Source organism: Echiichthys vipera, assembly GCF_963691815.1.
Source record: "Echiichthys vipera genome assembly, chromosome: 17".
Classification (NCBI taxonomy): Eukaryota; Metazoa; Chordata; class Actinopteri; order Perciformes; family Trachinidae; genus Echiichthys; species Echiichthys vipera.
This window is the reverse complement of record NC_139842.1, coordinates 643838-666236: the sequence shown is the minus strand read 5'-3', so window position 1 is coordinate 666236 and position 22399 is coordinate 643838. Positions and strand designations below refer to the sequence as shown.

Here is a 22399-nt window from a genome sequence, read left to right as displayed (position 1 = left end):
GGACACTTTAACACACGTTTATGCTCCTAGAGGACACTTTAACACACGTTTATGCTCCTAGAGGACACTTTAGCACAGGTTTATGCTCCTAGAGGACACTTTAACACACGTTTATGCTCCTAGAGGACACTTTAACACATGTTTATGCTCCTAGAGTACACTTTAACACGTTTATGCTCCTAGAGGACACTTTAACACACGTTTATGCTCCTAGAGGACACTTTAACACGTTTATGCTCCTAGAGGACACTTTAACACATGTTTATGCTCCTAGAGTACACTTTAACACGTTTATGCTCCTAGAGGACACTTTAACACACGTTTATGCTCCTAGAGGACACTTTAGCACACGTTTATGCTCCTAGAGTTCACTTTAGCACACGTTTATGCTCCTAGAGGACACTTTAGCACACGTTTATGCTCCTAGAGGACACTTTAACACACGTTTATGCTCCTAGAGGACACTTTAACACACGTTTATGCTCCTAGAGGACACTTTAACACACGTTTATGCTCCTAGAGGACACTTTAACACACGTTTATGCTCCTAGAGGACACTTTAAAGGTGTTTGTTGACGTGTCCTCCTCCCTTGCTGCAGGACATGATGGCCATGCGGACTCAGATGAGCGGCCAGGTGAGCGTGGAGGTGGACGCCGCCCCTCAGCAGGACCTCACCAAGGTCATGGAGGACATACGGGAACACTACGAGGCCGTCGCCGCCAAGGCCAACAGAGAGCTGGAGTCCTGGTACCAGAGCAAGGTGGGGCTGGAAGAGTCCGTCAGAGACACGCGAGGTTTGGTTTGGTGCATTTTTAAAGACGTCCTTCTCTGTCCTCTCAGTCCGAGACGCTGAGTCAGGAGATCGCCACGGCCGACATGAGGGTGAAGTCCTCGACCTCCGAGGTGAAGGAGGTGAAGATGCAGCTCCAGGGTCTGGAGATCGAGCTCCAGTCTCAGCTCGCCATGGTGAGAGTTGCTAACGCTAACGCTACAAAGACGTGGACGCGGCGAGGCGTGACCTCTAAGGCGTCCTCTCTCTCTCCCTCTCTCTGTAGAAAGCGTCTCTGGAGTCCACCCTGGCTGAGACCCAGGGCCGGTACGCCGCCCAGCTGAGCGGGTACCAGATGCAGGTGACGGGTCTGGAGGAGCAGCTGGTGCAGCTCAGGGCCGACCTGGAGCGGCAGTCGCAGGACTACCAGATGCTGCTGGACATCAAGACCCGGCTGGAGATGGAGATCGCCGAGTACCGGAGGCTGCTGGACGCAGAGTGCTCCGGGTAAGACCAGACCAGAGACTCAGGCTAACGGGGCTAACGAGGCTAACAGGGCTAACGGGGCTAACAAGGCTAACGAGGCTAACAGGGCGAACAGGGCACGACCCTGACTCCAGGTGTCCTCTAGAGACTATAAAGACTCTAGGTGTCCCCGTATAAAGACTCCAGGTGTCCCCTAGAGTCTATAAAGACTCCAGGTGTCCCCGTATAAAGACTCCAGGTGTCCTCTAGAGACAATAAAGACTCTAGGTGTCCTCTAGAGACGATAAAGACTCTAGGTGTCCTCTTATAAAGACTCCAGGTGTCCTCTAGAGACGATAGAGACTCCAGGTGTCCTCTAGAGACTCAAGGTGTCCCTCTAGAGACTATAAAGACTCCAGGTGTCCTCTAGAGACTCGAGGTGTCCCTCTAGAGACGATAAAGACTCTAGGTGTCCTCTAGAGACGACAAACACTCCAGGTGTCCTCTAGAGACGATAAAGACTCCAGGTGTCCTTGTATAAAGACTATAGGTGTCCTCTAGAGACGATAAATACTCTAGGTGTCCTCTAGAGACTATAAAGACTCCAGGTGTCCTCTAGAGACGATAAAGACTCTAGGTGTCCTCTAGAGACGATAAAGACTCCAGGTGTCCTTGTATAAAGACTCTAGGTGTCCCTGTATAAAGACTCTAGGTGTCCTCGTATAAAGACTCTAGGTGTCCCCGTATAAAGACTCTAGGTGTCCCCGTATAAAGACTCTAGGTGTCCTCGTATACAGACTCCAGGTGTCCCCGTATAAAGACTCTAGGTGTCCCCGTATAAAGACTCTAGGTGTCCCCGTATAAAGACTCCAGGTGTCCCTGTATAAAGACTCTAGGTGTCCTCGTATAAAGACTCTAGGTGTCCCCGTATAAAGACTCTAGGTGTCCCCGTATAAAGACTCTAGGTGTCCCCGTATAAAGACTCCAGGTGTCCCCGTATAAAGACTCTAGGTGTCCCCGTATAAAGACTCTAGGTGTCCCCGTATAAAGACTCTAGGTGTCCTCATATACAGACTCCAGGTGTCCCCGTATAAAGACTCTAGGTGTTCCCGTATAAAGACTCTAGGTGTCCTCGTATAAAGACTCTAGGTGTCCTCGTATAAAGACTCTAGGTGTCCCCGTATAAAGACTCTAGGTGTCCCCGTATACAGACTCTAGGTGTCCCCGTATAAAGACTCTAGGTGTCCCCGTGTAAAGACTCTAGGTGTCCCCCGTATAAAGACTCCAGGTGTCCCCGTATAAAGACTCTAGGTGTCCCCGTATAAAGACTCTAGGTGTCCCCGTATAGACTCTAGGTGTCCCTGTATAGACTCCAGATGTCCCCGTATAAAGACTCTAGGTGTCCCTGTGTAAAGACTCTAGGTGTCCCCGAATAAAGACTTAAGGTGTCCCCGTATAAAGACTCCAGTTGTCCCCGTATAAAGACTCCAGGTGTCCCCGTATAAAGACTCTAGGTGTCCCCGTATAGACTCTAGGTGTCCCTGTATAGACTCCAGATGTCCCCGTATAAAGACTCTAGGTGTCCCCGTATAAAGACTCTAGGTGTCCCCGTATAAAGACTCTAGGTGTCCCCGTATAAAGACTCTAGGTGTCCCCGTATAAAGACTCTAGGTGTCCCCGTGTAAAGACTCTAGGTGTCCCCGTGTAAAGACTCTAGGTGTCCCCGTATAAAGACTCTATGTGTCCCTGTATAAAGACTCTAGGTGTCCCCGTATAAAGACTCTAGGTGTCCCCGTATACAGACTCTAGGTGTCCTCTAACACCAACCGTGTCTCTAACGTCTCGTCTTTGTCCCCAGGTCTTCGGGTTTGACCGCGACCACCTGCACCGCCGCCGCACTGGTCACACGGGTCGTGGAGGAGGTGGCGTGAGACCAATCACGCGCCCGTCTGTCCCCGGGGGGCGGAGCCTCTTCGTCTTCACGCTTCTGTAAACTTTTGTCTCCTTCAACCAATAAAAACGTTTGTTTTCACAACAATAAGAATAAAAAAATATTAAATTTAAAACAGGAAACATGTTTTTTTTTATTGGAAGATTTAAAAATTAAACTTTTCTGTCAAATAAACGTTTAAAAAATAAAGAATTTAATAAAAATAAGATTAAAATCAGGTTTTAAATAAAGTTTAAAGTCCAATTATCAGATAAATCAAATATATTTTTCTGTTTTTTTACTTTTATTTTAAACTGGAATCAAAATAAAATATATAAATAAATACATTTTAATAATTAATAAATATATTTTAATAATTAATAAATAAATGAATATGTTGTAACATTGATTCACTGATATTTAATAAATAAATATAAATTTGATCAAATCTGTTGAATCTGAAACATTTAAATAAACTTTATTTAAAATAAACAAGAGAAAAAATGAGCCACAAAAACTCATTCGTCTTGTTTTCATGTTTAAATTAAATGATATGATTGAGTACAGAGGTCGGCGGTTCGAGTCCCGGCTGAAGTCGCCATGACGACAGGATTTAAAACTGTTTAAGACAAAGAAAGAAAGAAAGTGACCGACCTGCAGATGATCAACTCTTCTGTTCTCCTGCGACGTCCCCGGGTCAGTGTCTGCAAAAGAGGCTAATGCTAAGCTAACATTAGCATAGAGTGTCCTCTAGGAGCATAAACGTGTGTTAAAGTGTCCTCTAGGAGCATAAACGTGTGTTAAAGTGTCCTCTAGGAGCATAAACGTGTGCTAAAGTGGAGCATAAACGTGTGCTAAAGTGTCCTCTAAGAGCATAAACATGTGCTAAAGTGTCCTCTAAGAGCATAAACATGTGTTAAAGTGTCCTCTAGGAGCATTAACGTGTGTTAAAGTGTCCTCTAAGAGCATAAACATGTGCTAAAGTGTCCTCTAAGAGCATAAACATGTGTTAAAGTGTCCTCTAGGAGCATTAACGTGTGTTAAAGTGTCCTCTAGGAGCATAAACGTGTGCTAAAGTGTCCTCTAGGAGCATAAACGTGTGTTAAAGTGTCCTCTAGGAGCATAAACGTGTTTTAAAGTGTCCTCTAGGAGCATAAACGTGTGCTAAAGTGTCCTCTAGGAGCATAAACGTGTGTTAAAGTGTCCTCTAGGAGCATAAACGTGTTTTAAAGTGTCCTCTAGGAGCATAAACGTGTGCTAAAGTGTCCTCTAGGAGCATAAACATGTGCTAAAGTGTCCTCTAAGAGCATAAACATGTGGTAAAGTGTCCTCTAAGAGCATAAACATGTGTTAACGTGTCCTCTAGGAGCATAAACGTGTGCTAAAGTGTCCTCTAGGAGCATAAACGTGTGTTAAAGTGTCCTCTAGGAGCATAAACGTGTGTTAAAGTGTCCTCTAGGAGCATAAACGTGTGCTAAAGTGTCCTCTAGGAGCATAAACGTGTGTTAAAGTGTCCTCTGAAGCATAAACATGTGCTAAAGTGTCCTCTAGGAGCATAAACGTGTGTTAAAGTGTCCTCTAGGAGCATAAACGTGTGTTAAAGTGTCCTCTAGGAGCATAAACATGTGCTAAAGTGTCCTCTAGGAGCATAAACGTGTGTTAAAGTGTCCTCTAGGAGCATAAACGTGTGCTAAAGTGTCCTCTAGGAGCATAAACGTGTGTTAAAGTGTCCTCTAGGAGCATAAACGTGTGTTAAAGTGTCCTCTAGGAGCATAAACGTGTGCTAAAGTGTCCTCTAGGAGCATAAACATGTGTTAAAGTGTCCTCTAGGAGCATTAACGTGTGTTAAAGTGTCCTCTAGGAGCATAAACGTGTGTTAAAGTGTCCTCTAGGAGCATAAACGTGTGCTAAAGTGTCCTCTAGGAGCATCAACGTGTGCTAAAGTGTCCTCTAGGAGCATAAACGTGTGTTAAAGTGTCCTCTAGGAGCATAAACGTGTGTTAAAGTGTCCTCTAGGAGCATAAACGTGTGTTAAAGTGTCCTCTAGGAGCATAAACGTGTGTTAAAGTGTCCTCTAGGAGCATAAACGTGTGTTAAAGTGTCCTCTAGGAGCATAAACGTGTGTTAAAGTGTCCTCTAGGAGCATAAACGTGTGCTAAAGTGTCCTCTAGGAGCATAAACAAACAAACAAACAAACATGGCGGTAAACAGATCAACAGGAGTCGCTCGTGTCATTAGTTTCTTTAATAACTCGTTTTCTTTCAGTACAAGAATCTGTTTGTTTTTTATTTCTTTTTTTAAGACTTATTAAATTTTATTAGGAACGACATAATCCATAAAGATTTGTACACAGTGAGCGATCTGGACCTGGTGGGGGGGGGGGGGGGGGGGGGGTCAGGGGTCGGGTCCCGGGGGGTCGGGGGTCCTGGTGCTGATGCTTTTGGTCCGTTTGGACCCGACACGTTTAAACTGGAATGATTTTTCAGGAATGTGGAGTCAGCAGATTCTTTTCTGAGTCTTTAACATAAAAATATAAAAATGATTCTTAACGAGGCGGGAACCAGGGGAGCACGGCGAGCACCCGTCAGGAACCAGGGGAGCACGGCGAGCACCCGTCAGGGACCAGGGGAGCACGGCGAGCACCCGTCAGGGACCAGGGGAGCACGGCGAGGACCCGTCAGGAACCAGTGGAGCACGGCGAGCACCCGTCAGGAACCAGGGGAGCACGGCGAGCACCCGCCAGGGACCAGGGGAGCACGGCGAGCACCCGTCAGGGACCAGGGGAGCACGGCGAGCACCCGTCAGGGACCAGGGGAGCACGGCGAGCACTCGTCAGGGACCAGGGGAGCACGGCGAGGACCCGTCAGGGACCAGGGGAGCACGGCGAGGACCCGTCAGGGACCAGGGGAGCACGGCGAGGACCCGTCAGGGACCAGGGGAGCACGGCGAGGACCCGTCAGGGACCAGGGGAGCACGGCGAGGACCCGTCAGGGACCAGGGGAGCACGGCGAGCACCCGTCAGGGACCAGGGGAGCACGGCGAGGACCCGTCAGGGACCAGGGGAGCACGGCGAGCACCCGTCATGAACCAGGGGAAAGGACCTGGACTTGGACTGAACCAGAACCTCGTTCGGACCCCGAAAGGATCTGAGATCAGAGTTTGGACGTTTGTGACGAGCGACGCTGCTTCTGCTCCGTCACAGGGACACAACGATATAAGTTTATAACCTTTAATAAACGTTAATAACCATTAACAGTTATTAACAGACAATAACCTCATAAGCTTTTAAAAACCCGGTTATGAGGTTTTTAAACTGGTTAATAATCATTAAAAACATTAAAAACCCGTTAACGTTAACAGCTAATTACAGTTAATAACTGTAAAACATTAATAACAGTAAATAACCATTAATTAAGTTAATGACGTTAATAATCGTTCAAAAACAACAACAGTTAATAATTGTTTAAAAATGTTATTAACCGTTCTTTTACTGAACGTCATTTTTAATTTTATTATTATTTAATAAACGTGTAAAAAGTCGCAGCGTCGTCAGTTTGTGCTTTTTTCCTTTGATCAAATATAAAAAACAATAAAATAAACAGAATTATTTCAGATTTTAACGTAAAAAACGTGATTTACTGGAAACTTTATCGTTCAAATCCAGAGAAACGTCGCAGTTTCCGATGTTTCTGTTTACGCTGTTTTTATTAATAAAATATTCTGTTCGTGTCCGTTTCTGTAAACGACGTCTTTGATGAAACGTGTCGTAGAAACGATCGGATTGTCGTGTTGTTGTTGTTTAAGCTCTGACGTTGTTGTTGTTGTTGAAACACGTTCGTTTGTCGCCGTGTCGTCTCTGAGGCTAACGGCTAACAGCTATAGGCTAACGGCTATAGGCTAACAGCTAAAGGCTAACAGCTTACAGCTAAAGCCTAACAACTAAAGGCTAACAGCTAACGGCTAACAGCTAAAGGCTAACAGCTTACAGCTAAAGCCTAACAACTAAAGGCTAACAGCTAACGGCTAACAGCTAATCACTGAACGACGACAAAAAGGCACGAAAACTTGGACCGCACATGAATTATGAAACCGTCGCCGACGACAACGACAACGACAACAAATAAAGAGTGAAGTCATTTGAACGTTTTCTGACTCGTGTTTTTATATTTGTGCTCTTTGTTTTTCATATTTACGGAAAACTGAGGAAACTTTCCACGGGAATTATCGTGAATTTATGTGAATTATCGTGAATTAAGCTGAAATTCACTGAACTGAAGGTCGGATTTTAAACAAAGGTGAGAAAAATACATTTTAGCAGAAAATTGATTAAAAAAAAGAGATTTTGATCCAAAAACAGAACGTTTGTTTTTCCTTCGTCACAGGAAGTTCAGTCGCATTTGGGTCCCGTGAAAAACGCGAGGGATCGAACGTTCGTCTGACGCGTCGCAGCTTCTGTCACCGTTGAAACGACCGGAGACGACGTTCAGACGAACTCTGGAACTAAGTGCTAAAAGAGTCAAAAGGGTCCTGGTCCCGAGGCGAACGAGGTCCTGGTTCAGGAGCCAACGAGGGCCTGGTTCAGGGGCCAACGAGGGCCTGGTTCAGGGGCGAACGAGGGCCTGGTTCAGGAGCCAACGAGGGCCTGGTTCAGGGGCCAACGAGGGCCTGGTTCAGGGGCCAACGAGGGCCTGGTTCAGGAGAGAACGAGGGCCCGGTTCAGGAGCCAACGAGGGCCTGGTTCAGGAGGGAACGAGGGCCTGGTTCAGGAGCCAACGAGGGCCTGGTTCAGGAGGGAACGAGGGCCTGGTTCAGGAGCCAACGAGGGCCTGGTTCAGGAGCCAACGAGGGCCTGGTTCAGGAGAGAACGAGGGCCCGGTTCAGGAGCCAACGAGGGCCTGGTTCAGGAGGGAACAAGGGCCTGGTTCAGGAGAGAACGAGGGCCTGGTTCAGGAGCCAACGAGGGCCTGGTTCAGGAGCCAACGAGGGCCTGGTTCAAGAGCCAACGAGGGCCTGGTTCAGGGGAGAACGGGGGCCTGGTTCAGGGGCCAACGAGGGCCTGGTTCAGGAGGGAACGAGGGCCTGGTTCAGGAGGGAACGAGGGCCTGGTTCAGGGGAGAACAGGGGCCTGGTTCAGGGGCCAACGAGGGCCTGGTTCAGGAGGGAACGAGGGCCTGGTTCAGGAGCCAACGAGGGCCAGGTTCAGGAGCCAACGAGGGCCTGGTTTAGGGGAGAACGAGGGCCTGGTTCAGGGGCCAACGGGGTCCTGGTTCAGGAGCGAACGAGGGCCTGGATCAGGAGGGAACGAGGGCCTGGTTCAGGAGCCAACGAGGGCCTGGTTCAGGAGCCAACGAGGGCCTGGTTCAGGGGCCAACAAGGGCCTGGTTCAGGGGCCAACGGGGTCCTGGTTCAGGAGCGAACGAGGGCCTGGATCAGGAGGGAACGAGGGCCTGGTTCAGGAGCCAACGAGGGCCTGGTTCAGGAGCCAACGAGGGCCTGGTTCAGGAGGAAACGGGGGCCTGGTTCAGGGGCCAACGAGGGCCTGGTTCGGGGGTCTGCTGGTCTGGTTCAGTAAAAAACTATCAAATACTCGAACTTGGTCACTGAAGAATTTGTGCTTGTGTTTCAGGAAGTACTGGGACCTGGTCCTCACGGGGACCTGGTCCTCACTGGGACCTGGTCCTCACTGGGACCTGGTCCTCACGGGGACCTGGTCCTCACGGGGACCTGGTCCTCACTGGGACCTGGTCCTCACTGGGACCTGGTCCTCACGGGGACCTGGTCCTCACTGGGACCTGGTCCTCACTGGGACCTGGTCCTCACGGGGACCTGGTCCTCACTGGGACCTGGTCCTCACGGGGACCTGGTCCTCACTGGGACCCGGTCCTCACGGGGACCCGGTCCTCACGGGGACCTGGTCCTCACTGGGACCTGATCCTCATGGGGACCTGGTCCTCACTGGGACCCGTTCCTCCCGGGGACCTGGTCCTCACTGGGATCTGGTCCTCACTGGGACCCGGTCCTCACGGGGACCTGGTCCTCACGGTGACCTGGTCCTCACGGGGACCTGGTCCTCACGGGGACCCGGTCCTCACGGGGACCCGGTCCTCACTGGGACCCGGTCCTCACGGGGACCTGGTCCTCACTGGGACCCGGTCCTCACTGGGACCCGGTCCTCACGGGGACCCGGTCCTCACTGGGACCCGGTCCTCACGGGGACCCGGTCCTCACTGGGACCCGGTCCTCACGGGGACCCGGTCCTCACGGGGACCCGGTCCTCACGGGGACCCGGTCCTCACGGGGACCCGGTCCTCACTGGGACCTGGTCCTCGCTGGGACCAGAGACAGATTATCTACAGTATCACACACACACACACACACACACACACACACACACACACACACACACACACACACACACACATAATAATAATAATGCAAAAGGTACGAAAGTAAGAAAAGTCCTCAGGAAAAACCTTTAGATATAGAATTTATAAAAAAGAGGAATAATACTTTGTTTTCCGAGAGGTTAAAGGGCGTGAGGGGGGGGGGGTGAGGGCGAGGGGGGGGGGGGGGTCCTAGCTGCTGTCGCTGCCCCCCGTGCTGCTGCCGCTGCTGCTGCTGCTGCTGCTGCTGCTGCTGCTGCTGCTCGCCGTGTCCGTGCGCTCCCTCTTGTGGATCTGCTCGTGGGCCTTGAGGTGCCCGGACTGGCTGAAAGTCTTGCCACAGTGGGGGCAGGCGTACGGACGCTCGCCCGTGTGGATCTGCTGGTGCGCCTTCAGGTGCCCGAGGCGCCCGAAGCTCTTGCCGCACTGCGTGCAGCCGAACGGCCGCTCGCCCGAGTGGATCTTCTCGTGGGTTTTGAGGACGCCGGAGTTGCTGAAAGTCTTGCCGCACTGCGAGCAGGTGAAGGGTTTCTCGCCCGTGTGGATCTGCACGTGGTTCCGGTAGCTCGATTCCTTGGTGAAGCTCTTGCCGCAGTGCTGGCAGCAGAACGGCCGCTCGCCCGTGTGGCTCAGCTGATGCGCCTTCAGCTCCTTCGATTGGCCGAAGCTCTTCCCGCAGGTGACGCAGATGAAGGGGCGCTCGCCGGTGTGCAGCCGCTGGTGCGAGCGCAGGTCGTCCGCCTTAGTGAAGCCTTTGGGACAGTGGGCGCACACGTAGGGCTTCTGGCCCGTGTGGATCAGCTGGTGGCGTTTGAGGTTCCCCGCCTGGCCGAAGCTCTTGCCGCACTGCGAGCAGGTGTAGGGCCGCTCGCCCGTGTGGATGCGCTGGTGCGTCTTCAGGTTCCCCAGCGTGCTGAAGTTCTTGCCGCACTGCGTGCAGGAGAACGGCTTCTCCCCCTGCATGTTGCGAGGTTTTCGAACCGTCGGGCTCTGGGTTTTGGTCGCCGACGCGCTCCCGCCGGCCGCCGCCTCCGCCTTCCCGTCCTCGGCCGGCTGCAGCTCGTACAGCGCCGCCGCTCCGAACTCAGGGTCCAGTTTGCCCATGCCGTCCATGAGCAGCGCGTCGGGCCGCAGCTTGTTGAGCTCCGTGCGCAGCTCGGCCATGTGGATGGACTCCAGGCCGTTGGGCGGCAGGTGCGCCGACATGGCGTTGGCCTCGGCGTACTCGCACTTCAGGGAGCTGAGCTCGGCCGTGTAGTAGCACTGCAGGTCCACGTGGTGGTCCGACTTTATGTACTCCAGAGTGTCCGTCACCTGCGGCACAGGGAAACACAAAGAGCGTTACAGTGATAAAGGTTAAACCTCCTGCTCCACCGTGGTCGGGACGCCGCCGCCGCCGCCACATCAGCGAGCGTCACCGGAGAGACCACAACACTACAGAGGCTACAACACCGGCGCTGCTCACGTCCTCCATGGTTGTGACGGTGTCAGGTCGAGACACGTGTCTGTTGATGCTGTACGTTTGGCGCTTGGCGTTTGTGGCGTTTCGTGTGATGTCAGAGCGGCCGCCATGTTGTGAGCGCCATGTTGTGAGCGCCATGTTGTGAGCGCGCTCTGAGGGCGGGTGAACGTGTCGGCGTTTCAGCGTAAATATGTTCTTAACATGAAACACTAATGATTGTGTTTGTGTTTGACGTCTGCTGATTTATCACGGTTTCCCTCCCGTCTCTACACGGTCGCGTGTTTCCATGACAACGGGCAGGAAATGACGTTTTCTCCTGATTTTATCGGAGTGTAAATTCCGTCTCTACGCGGCCGCGTGTTTCCAACTCTCAGAAAACTGCGACAGCGGGGACAACGAAACTGAAACTCATGCGCCCCCCCCCCAACGCTGTAAACCTGAGACTTAAGCCCCGCCTCTTCCTCTACAGAGACAAAATGGCGGCGATTGCACGGTTTGGATGTTTGTTATTGTTAGTGAGCGACAGGAGACATGCAGCATTTACGACCTCCGGCGTGAACGCACGTCCACCCTGAGAAAAAGCCCGTTTCAGGGAGGAAGTGCACGATGTGGGACACGCCGCCAGTCCTGATTACCACCACCGCCGCCGCCGCCGCCGCCCGTGAACGCGCCCTGATTCACAGGAAGCGCCCGTAAACCTCTCGCTCGTCGCGGTGAGATCCGGACGTTTGCTTGTTTTAAAGCATCGAATAACGAACAAAAACAAAAACGACCTCCAACCACACGTGGACTTTGACCCCGAGGGGGCGGGGCAACGTGACGCCGTCATGTTCGTTTTCACGCCGTGGCGTTGGCTGCAGCGCCGCGCTCTCGACGCTCTCTACGGCGCCCGTCTTTACCTGAGAGATGTAGTCGAACACGGAGCTGGGCTCGTAGTGCGACTTGTAGTCCAGCTCCGTGGCGTCGTCGCCGCCGCCGGCGTGGAAGTGGCCCAGGTGGTGGTGGTCGCCGTGGTGACAGTGGTGCTCCGACTTGATGTAGTCGAGGCCGCTGATCTCCATCTTGATCTGCTCGTGGCGCAGCTCGGCCGTGGACAGCGGCTGGATCTCCGACAGGTCCACGGTGCGGATGGGCTCCAGGTCGCCGTCCTCGGGCTCGCTCTTCACGCACGGCAGCATCACCAGCGGCTCGGCGATCTCCGCCGCCAGGGAGCGGAGGGCGGGGCACTCGGGCCCGGCGCCGCAGTCCAGGGGCGGGGAGACGCACTCGGGAGGCAGCCCGAGCCCCAAGCACTCCGCCTCCAAGTCTGTCATCGTGAGGGGCGGAGCCAAACCTCCTCGCCACCGACCCGAGGGGGCCGCCGGCGCTCTGAGGGTCCGTGCTCCCGCCCTCCTCTGCAGAAGCTTCCTGTCCAGAGGGGAGGGGCCGGGGGGGAGGGGGCGTGTCCCCGTCCTCCTCTGGGAAACGCCGCTGAGGTCACCGACCACGCCTGTCTGTGACCAGCCTGAGGGGGAGACGGGTGAGAGAGGGAGACGGGTGAGAGAGGGAGACGGGTGAGAGAGGGAGACGGGTGAGAGAGAGACGGGTGAGAGAGAGACGGGTGAGAGAGAGAGACGGGTGAGAGAGGGACGGGTGAGAGAGGGAGACGGGTGAGAGGGAGAGAGACGGGTGAGAGAGGGACGGGTGAGAGAGGGAGAGACGGGTGAGAGAGAGACGGGTGAGAGAGAGAGACGGGTGAGAGAGAGACGGGTGAGAGAGAGAGACGGGTGAGAGAGGGAGACGGGTGAGAGAGAGAGACGGGTGAGAGAGAGAGACGGGTGAGAGAGGGACGGGTGAGAGAGGGAGACGGGTGAGAGGGAGAGAGACGGGTGAGAGAGGGACGGGTGAGAGAGGGAGACGGGTGAGAGAGGGAGAGACGGGTGAGAGAGAGACGGGTGAGAGAGAGAGACGGGTGAGAGAGAGAGACGGGTGAGAGAGGGAGACGGGTGAGAGAGAGAGAGACGGGTGAGAGAGGGAGAGACGGGTGAGAGAGAGAGACGGGTGAGAGAGAGAGAGACGGGTGAGAGAGGGAGACGGGTGAGAGAGGGAGAGACGGGTGAGAGAGAGAGACGGGTGAGAGAGAGAGACGGGTGAGAGAGAGAGACGGGTGAGAGAGAGACGGGTGAGAGAGAGAGACGGGTGAGAGAGGGAGACGGGTGAGAGAGAGAGACGGGTGAGAGAGGGACGGGTGAGAGAGGGAGACGGGTGAGAGGGAGAGAGACGGGTGAGAGAGAGACGGGTGAGAGAGGGAGACGGGTGAGAGAGAGACGGGTGAGAGAGAGACGGGTGAGAGAGGGAGAGACGGGTGAGAGAGAGACGGGTGAGAGAGAGACAGGTGAGAGAGAGACGGGTGAGAGGGAGAGAGACGGGTGAGAGAGAGAGAGACGGGTGAGAGAGAGAGAGAGACGGGTGAGAGAGGGAGACGGGTGAGAGAGAGAGAGACGGGTGAGAGAGAGAGACGGGTGAGAGAGAGAGAGAGACGGGTGAGAGAGGGAGAGACGGGTGAGAGAGAGAGACGGGTGAGAGAGAGAGAGACGGGTGAGAGAGAGAGACGGGTGAGAGGGAGAGACGGGTGAGAGAGGGAGACGGGTGAGAGAGGGAGAGAGACGGGTGAGAGAGGGACGGGTGAGAGAGGGAGACGGGTGAGAGAGGGAGAGAGACGGGTGAGAGAGGGACGGGTGAGAGAGGGAGACGGGTGAGAGAGGGAGAGACGGGTGAGAGAGGGAGACGGGTGAGAGAGGGACGGGTGAGAGAGGGAGACGGGTGAGAGAGAGAGAGAGACGGGTGAGAGAGGGAGACGGGTGAGAGAGAGAGAGAGACGGGTGAGAGAGAGAGAGAGACGGGTGAGAGAGGGAGACGGGTGAGAGAGAGACGGGTGAGAGGGAGAGAGACGGGTGAGAGAGGGACGGGTGAGAGAGAGACGGGTGAGAGAGAGAGAGACGGGTGAGAGAGAGACGGGTGAGAGAGAGAGACGGGTGAGAGAGAGACGGGTGAGAGAGAGAGACGGGTGAGAGAGAGAGAGACGGGTGAGAGGGAGAGAGACGGGTGAGAGAGGGACGGGTGAGAGAGAGACGGGTGAGAGAGAGAGACGGGTGAGAGAGAGGGAGAGACGGGTGAGAGAGAGACGGGTGAGAGAGAAATTATATTTAGTGGTCTAAACTTAACCGTCTCCTTTAGTGGTCTAAACTTAACAGTCTCCTTTAGTGTCTAAACTTAACCGTCTCCTTTAGAGACTAAACTTAACGGTCTCCTTTAGAGACTAAACTTAACCGTCTCCTTTAGAGACTAAACTTAACCGTCTCCTTTAGTGTCTAAACTTAACAGTCTCCTTTAGTGACTAAACTTAACCGTCTCCTTTAGTGACTAAACTTAACCGTCTCCTTTAGTGGTCTAAACTTAACAGTCTCCTTTAGTGTCTAAACTTAACCGTCTCCTTTAGAGACTAAACTTAACGGTCTCCTTTAGAGACTAAACTTAACCGTCTCCTTTAGAGACTAAACTTAACCGTCTCCTTTAGTGTCTAAACTTAACAGTCTCCTTTAGTGACTAAACTTAACCGTCTCCTTTAGTGACTAAACTTAACCGTCTCCTTTAGTGACTAAACTTAACCGTCTCCTTTAGAGACTAAACTTAACCGTCTCCTTTAGAGACTAAACTTAACCGTCTCCTTTAGAGACTAAACTTAACCGTCTCCTTTAGTGTCTAAACTTAACCGTCTCCTTTAGTGACTAAACTTAACCGTCTCCTTTAGTGACTAAACTTAACCGTCTCCTTTAGTGTCTAAACTTAACCGTCTCCTTTAGTGACTAAACTTAACCGTCTCCTTTAGAGACTAAACTTAACCGTCTCCTTTAGTGACTAAACTTAACCGTCTCCTTTAGTGTCTAAACTTAACCGTCTCCTTTAGTGTCTAAACTTAACCGTCTCCTTTAGTGTCTAAACTTAACAGTCTCCTTTAGTGACTAAACTTAACCGTCTCCTTTAGTGTCTAAACTTAACAGTCTCCTTTAGTGACTAAACTTAACCGTCTCCTTTAGTGTCTAAACTTAACCGTCTCCTTTAGTGACTAAACTTAACCGTCTCCTTTAGAGACTAAACTTAACCGTCTCCTTTAGTGACTAAACTTAACCGTCTCCTTTAGTGTCTAAACTTAACCGTCTCCTTTAGTGACTAAACTTAACCGTCTCCTTTAGAGACTAAACTTAACCGTCTCCTTTAGTGACTAAACTTAACCGTCTCCTTTAGTGACTAAACTTAACCGTCTCCTTTAGTGACTAAACTTAACCGTCTCCTTTAGTGTCTAAACTTAACCGTCTCCTTTAGAGACTAAACTTAACCGTCTCCTTTAGTGACTAAACTTAACCGTCTCCTTTAGTGACTAAACTTAACCGTCTCCTTTAGTGACTAAACTTAACCGTCTCCTTTAGTGTCTAAACTTAACCGTCTCCTTTAGTCGTCTAAACTTAACCGTCTCCTTTAGAGACTAAACTTAACCGTCTCCTTTAGAGACTAAACTTAACCGTCTCCTTTAGTGACTAAACTTAACCGTCACCTTTAGTGACTAAACTTAACCGTCTCCTTTAGTGACTAAACTTAACCGTCACCTTTAGTGACTAAACTTAACCGTCTCCTTTAGTGACTAAACTTAACCGTCTCCTTTAGTGTCTAAACTTAACCGTCTCCTTTAGTGTCTAAACTTAACCGTCTCCTTTAGTGTCTAAACTTAACCGTCTCCTTTAGAGACTAAACTTAACCGTCTCCTTTAGTGACTAAACTTAACCGTCTCCTTTAGTGACTAAACTTAACCGTCTCCTTTAGTGACTAAACTTAACCGTCTCCTTTAGAGACTAAACTTAACCGTCTCCTTTAGAGACTAAACTTAACCGTCTCCTTTAGAGACTAAACTTAACCGTCTCCTTTAGAGACTAAACTTAACCGTCTCCTTTAAACGTCTAAACTTAACCGTCTCCTTTAGTGTCTAAACTTACCCGTCTCCTTTAGAGACTAAACTTAACCGTCTCCTTTAAACGTCTAAACTTAACCGTCTCCTTTAGTGACTAAACTTAACCGTCTCCTTTAGACACTAAACTTAACCGTCTCCTTTAGTGACTAAACTTAACCGTCTCCTTTAGTGACTAAACTTAACCGTCTCCTTTAGTGTCTAAACTTAACCGTCTCCTTTAGTGACTAAACTTAACCGTCTCCTTTAGTGTCTAAACTTAACCGTCTCCTTTAAACGTCTAAACTTAACCGTCTCCTTTAGTGTCTAAACTTACCCGTCTCCTTTAGAGACTAAACTTAACCGTCTCCTTTAAACGTCTAAACTTAACCGTCTCCTTTAGTGTCTAAACTTACCCGTCTCCTTTAGAGACTAAACTTAACCGTCTCCTTTAAACGTCTAAACTTAACCGTCTCCTTTAGTGACTAAACTTAACCGTCTCCTTTAGACACTAAACTTAACCGTCTCCTTTAGTGACTAAACTTAACCGTCTCCTTTAGTGACTAAACTTAACCGTCTCCTTTAAACGTCTAAACTTAACCGTCTCCTTTAGTGACTAAACTTAACCGTCTCCTTTAGTGTCTAAACTTAACCGTCTCCTTTAGTGACTAAACTTAACCGTCTCCTTTAGTGACTAAACTTAACCGTCTCCTTTAGAGACTAAACTTAACCGTCTCCTTTAGTGACTAAACTTAACCGTCTCCTTTAGAGACTAAACTTAACCGTCTCCTTTAGTGACTAAACTTAACCGTCTCCTTTAAACGTCTAAACTTAACCGTCTCCTTTAGTGTCTAAACTTAACCGTCTCCTTTAGTGTCTAAACTTAACCGTCTCCTTTAGTGACTAAACTTAACCGTCTCCTTTAGAGACTAAACTTAACCGTCTCCTTTAGAGACTAAACTTAACCGTCTCCTTTAGTGACTAAACTTAACCGTCTCCTTTAAACGTCTAAACTTAACCGTCTCCTTTAGTGACTAAACTTAACCGTCTCCTTTAGTGACTAAACTTAACCGTCTCCTTTAGAGACTAAACTTAACCGTCTCCTTTAGTGACTAAACTTAACCGTCTCCTTTAAACGTCTAAACTTAACCGTCTCCTTTAGTGTCTAAACTTAACCGTCTCCTTTAGTGTCTAAACTTAACCGTCTCCTTTAGTGACTAAACTTAACCGTCTCCTTTAGAGACTAAACTTAACCGTCTCCTTTAGTGACTAAACTTAACCGTCTCCTTTAGTGACTAAACTTAACCGTCTCCTTTAGTGACTAAACTTAACCGTCTCCTTTAGTGACTAAACTTAACCGTCTCCTTTAAACGTCTAAACTTAACCGTCTCCTTTAGAGACTAAACTTAACCATCACCTTTAGTGTCTAAACTTAACGGTCTCCTTTAGAGACTAAACTTAACCGTCTCCTTTAGAGACTAAACTTAACCATCACCTTTAGTGACTAAACTTAACCGTCTCCTTTAGTGACTAAACTTAACCGTCTCCTTTAGTGTCTAAACTTAACCGTCTCCTTTAGTGACTAAACTTAACCGTCTCCTTTAGTGTCTAAACTTAACCGTCTCCTTTAGAGACTAAACTTAACCGTCTCCTTTAGTGACTAAACTTAACCGTCTCCTTTAGAGACTAAACTTAACCGTCTCCTTTAGAGACTAAACTTAACCGTCTCCTTTAGTGTCTAAACTTAACCGTCTCCTTTAGAGACTAAACTTAACCGTCTCCTTTAGAGACTAAACTTAACCGTCTCCTTTAGTGACTAAACTTAACCGTCTCCTTTAGAGACTAAACTTAACCGTCTCCTTTAGAGTCTAAACTTAACCGTCTCCTTTAGAGACTAAACTTAACCGTCTCCTTTAGAGACTAAACTTAACCGTCTCCTTTAGAGACTAAACTTAACCGTCTCCTTTAGTGTCTAAACTTAACCGTCTCCTTTAGTGACTAAACTTAACCGTCTCCTTTAGTGACTAAACTTAACCGTCTCCTTTAGAGACTAAACTTAACCGTCTCCTTTAGAGTCTAAACTTAACCGTCTCCTTTAGAGACTAAACTTAACCGTCTCCTTTAGTGACTAAACTTAACCGTCTCCTTTAGTGACTAAACTTAACCGTCTCCTTTAGTGTCTAAACTTAACCGTCTCCTTTAGTGTCTAAACTTAACCGTCTCCTTTAGAGACGAAACTTAACCGTCTCCTTTAGAGACTAAACTTAACCGTCTCCTTTAGAGACGAAACTTAACCGTCTCCTTTAGTGACTAAACTTAACCGTCTCCTTTAGAGACTAAACTTAACCGTCTCCTTTAGTGACTAAACTTAACCGTCTCCTTTAGAGACTAAACTTAACCGTCTCCTTTAGTGTCTAAACTTAACCGTCTCCTTTAGAGACTAAACTTAACCGTCTCCTTTAGAGACTAAACTTAACCGTCTCCTTTAGAGACTAAACTTAACCGTCTCCTTTAGTAACTAAACTTAACCGTCTCCTTTAGTGGTCTACACTTAACCGTCTCCTTTAGTGACTAAACTTAACCGTCTCCTTTAGTGTCTAAACTTAACCGTCTCCTTTAGTGTCTAAACTTAACCGTCTCCTTTAGAGACGAAACTTAACCGTCTCCTTTAGAGACTAAACTTAACCGTCTCCTTTAGAGACGAAACTTAACCGTCTCCTTTAGTGACTAAACTTAACCGTCTCCTTTAGAGACTAAACTTAACCGTCTCCTTTAGTGACTAAACTTAACCGTCTCCTTTAGTGACTAAACTTAACCGTCTCCTTTAGAGACTAAACTTAACCGTCTCCTTTAGAGACTAAACTTAACCGTCTCCTTTAGAGACTAAACTTAACCGTCTCCTTTAGAGACTAAACTTAACCGTCTCCTTTAGAGACTAAACTTAACCGTCTCCTTTAGAGACTAAACTTAACCGTCTCCTTTAGTGACTAAACTTAACCGTCTCCTTTAGTGACTAAACTTAACCGTCTCCTTTAGAGACTAAACTTAACCGTCTCCTTTAGAGACTAAACTTAACCGTCTCCTTTAGAGACTAAACTTAACCGTCTCCTTTAGAGACTAAACTTAACCGTCTCCTTTAGAGACTAAACTTAACCGTCTCCTTTAGTGTCTAAACTTAACCGTCACCTTTAGAGACTAAACTTAACCGTCTCCTTTAGTGACTAAACTTAACCGTCTCCTTTAGTGTCTAAACTTAACCGTCTCCTTTAGTGACTAAACTTAACCGTCTCCTTTAGTGACTAAACTTAACCGTCTCCTTTAGAGACTAAACTTAACCGTCTCCTTTAGAGACTAAACTTAACCGTCTCCTTTAGAGACTAAACTTAACCGTCTCCTTTAGAGACTAAACTTAACCGTCTCCTTTAGAGACTAAACTTAACCGTCTCCTTTAGTGACTAAACTTAACCGTCTCCTTTAGTGACTAAACTTAACCGTCTCCTTTAGAGACTAAACTTAACCGTCTCCTTTAGTAACTAAACTTAACCGTCTCCTTTAGTGGTCTACACTTAACCGTCACCTTTAGTGGTCTACACTTAACCGTCTCCTTTAAACGTCTAAACTTTAAGACATTTATTTGATCACACACTTTTAGAGTCAGGACCTCAGTGTTGACACACACACACACACACACACACACACACACACAGACACACACACACACAGCCACACACACACACACACACACACACACACACACACACACACACACACACACACACACACACACACACACACACACACACACACACACACACACACACACACACACACACACACACACACACACAGGAAAGTTTGCAGATTAAAACACTTTTATATTCATAAATAAATCATAAATAAATAAATCAGCGGGGGTCCGCGGAGGTCCCGGGGCCGGCTGCAGCCCCTCGGTGCCCGGGGATCACCTGTCGGGTCTTTGAGCCTTTCCAACCCGCCACGCAGCCTCCAGAACCGGCCGGGCTGCCTGGCACAGTCCGGCGGTGATTCGCTCTCAGAGGCCGGATCCACAGCACCGCGTCAGGCCGGTGCTCTGATCCGACCTCCGGGAGCGAAACCCCCGCATGACAGAGGAGGGAAACGCGTGAAAAGGGGTTTGCGGGACAAAGAGGGCAAGATGCCACAGAGCTAACACGGCTAACGGGGCTAACAGTGGCCATCTTGTTTATCACACCAGCTAAGCTAAGCTAACAGTTAGCACCGGGGAGAGAGTGAGAGTGAAGCGGGAGGAGAGGCAGCAGAGGCGGGGAGCAGCGGCCGCCTCCCCCCGCTGTCTGCTGCCCTGTCCCCCCGGGGGTCAGCGGTGCTCTTCCCCCCGGGTGAGCGCCGCTCTGTCCCTGGGTGGAGAGCGGAGCTTGAGCCGCTGTGACACAAAAACAAAAGTGTCAAAATCACGGAACACGCGCGGAGCCGTCACCGGAGCAGGAAACACCGGAGGCGAGCGGGAGGTGAGCGGGACTTTACCTGCGGGAGGTCCGGTTCATGGCCGGCTGTCCGCCTCGGTCTCTCTGGATCTGACTCCGCCGGACCCGCCACGTCCACCTCGGCAGAAGTACCCGCCGCCTCGCCTCCTCTCCTCCCCTCGATCACGGACTAATTCCCCTCCTTCCTCTCCTCCCTCCTTCCTTTCTCTCCCTCCTTCGCTTCTCCTTCCTTCCTTCCTTCCCTCCTTCCTGCTCGCTCGTGCGCATACCCGTCCAGGCGGGTACGAAGGTAACTACGGCAACGGTGGGACCAGGGGCGGACCACGGGACAATGGGGCCCCCGGGGCACAGACAACAGGGCCCCCCCACCCCACCCCGTCCTCAGAGCACCATTCTGCATCAGTTTGAGCTCATTTAAGCTTCACTTAATGGTCGTGGAACTGTTTTTATTTCATTTCACTGTAGTTTAGCGTTTATTTTTGGGGCATTTTGCATCACTGTCGCCTCCCAGCGAGAGGGTTCCTGGTTTGAATCCCTTTCTGTGTGGAGCGTGTCCCCCCCGTGTCTGCGTGGGTTTTCTCCGGGTTCCTGGTTTGAATCCCTTCTGTGTGGAGCATGTTGTCCCCGTGTCTGCGAGGGTTCCTGGTTTGAATCCCTTCTGTGTGGAGCATGTTGTCCCCGTGTCTGCGTGGGTTTGAATCCCTGCTGGGGCCCTTCTGTGTGGAGTTTGCATGTTGTCCCCGTGTCTGCGTGGGTTCCTGGTTTGAATCCCGGCTGGGGCCCTTCTGTGTGGAGTGTGCATGTTGTCCCTGTGTCTGCGTGGGTTTTCTCCGGGTTCTCCGGTTTCCTCCCACAGTCCAAAGACGTGCAGGTGTTGGGTTCATTGATGACTCTAAATCACCCGTAGGTGTGAATGGTTGTCTGTCTCTGTTCGTCTCTATGTGTCCTGCGATAGACTGGCGTCCTGTCCAGGGTGGACCCCGCCTCACGCCCGATGTCAGCTGGGATCGGCTCCAGCCCCCGAGACCCCGACAGGGACAAGAGGTTGAAGATGAATGAATTTTGCATCATTTTGCATCCCTTCTGAGTTGTTTTAAACATCTAATAAATGTGATTTCAAAACTTTGACTGCATTTTTACTCCCTACATAATTCACGTCCCATCATTTTGTAGTTATTTTGCACAAGTTTGGAGCTTTTTTTGTGTCCTTTAGCATCATTTTCATCATCAGCAGTAAAAACAGAACAGCTTTAGAAACGTTCTGAACTTTTATTGGTTTTTGTTTGAACTTAAACAAAAAACACATCATCATCATCATCATCCTCGTCTTCATCATGGCGTAACACGTCACACGCATTGATGACGTCATGGCGATGCGTGGCTTTGTTTCCAGATCTTTCCGTAGACCTCGGAGTTTTTGTGCGTCTTGTCGACTGTTTTTGAATCTTTTCATCGACCAAATCTGCAGTAAACACTCCACCTCCGCATCACACCAACGTGAACCTTTCACCGCCATTGTTTGAAATGTCCGCGCATGGTCCCTCCTTCTTTTTTCTACGTCCCAACAGGCGCACAGGAAATGACCTCAGAGCCGCCGTAGGCCTCGTGCTCGTACACGTGCGCACACTCGTGCTCGTACACGTGCAAACGTGCTTTACTAAAGCCCACCTCTCCCAAACGGGCCGTGGACGGCAAGCGTGCCGCTCCTAGACGTGGTACGGTTGCACTCACACTGGTCAAAGGAACCAGACTTTAGCCGTGACACGTGCTGGGGCACGGGACGGAGGCACAGTGGGAGTGGGCACGGGACGGAGGCACAGTGGGAGGGCGCCCTGAACTGACCATTTACATCAAGACAAGTTCTTTGTTGTTGTTTGTTCACACGAACAAACGGGGCTTAAGCTCATTATGTTTGCGCTCATTTTAATAA

General features: G+C 50.0%; 2 protein-coding genes across 2 annotated transcripts in view; one reads left to right on the top strand and one right to left on the bottom strand.

Annotated features, from left to right (window-relative positions):
- The window catches only part of LOC310959667 (keratin, type I cytoskeletal 13-like), a gene marked incomplete at its 5' end in the record, with an annotated part of 7097 nt that extends 3837 nt beyond the window's left edge, over positions 1–3260 (top strand). Inside the window, 4 exons of the mRNA XM_083931112.1 lie at positions 600–761; positions 842–967; positions 1057–1277; positions 3094–3260. Of these exons, the coding sequence (XP_083787238.1) occupies positions 600–761; positions 842–967; positions 1057–1277; positions 3094–3166 (582 nt within the window). The 3' untranslated portion in view covers positions 3167–3260. The remainder of the gene's footprint in view (positions 1–599; positions 762–841; positions 968–1056; positions 1278–3093) is intronic.
- Positions 3261–9530: 6270 nt separating this feature from the next.
- LOC310959663 (uncharacterized protein) lies at positions 9531–20668 on the bottom strand. The gene is made up of 3 exons (XM_083931108.1): positions 20510–20668; positions 11910–12514; positions 9531–10862 (listed from the first exon to the last, which is right to left on the bottom strand). Exons 2-3 carry the CDS (start codon positions 12321–12323, stop codon positions 9741–9743), a joined length of 1536 nt encoding a protein of 511 aa, XP_083787234.1. The 5' UTR covers positions 12324–12514; positions 20510–20668; the 3' UTR covers positions 9531–9740.
- Between the last annotated feature and the right edge of the window lie 1731 nt (positions 20669–22399).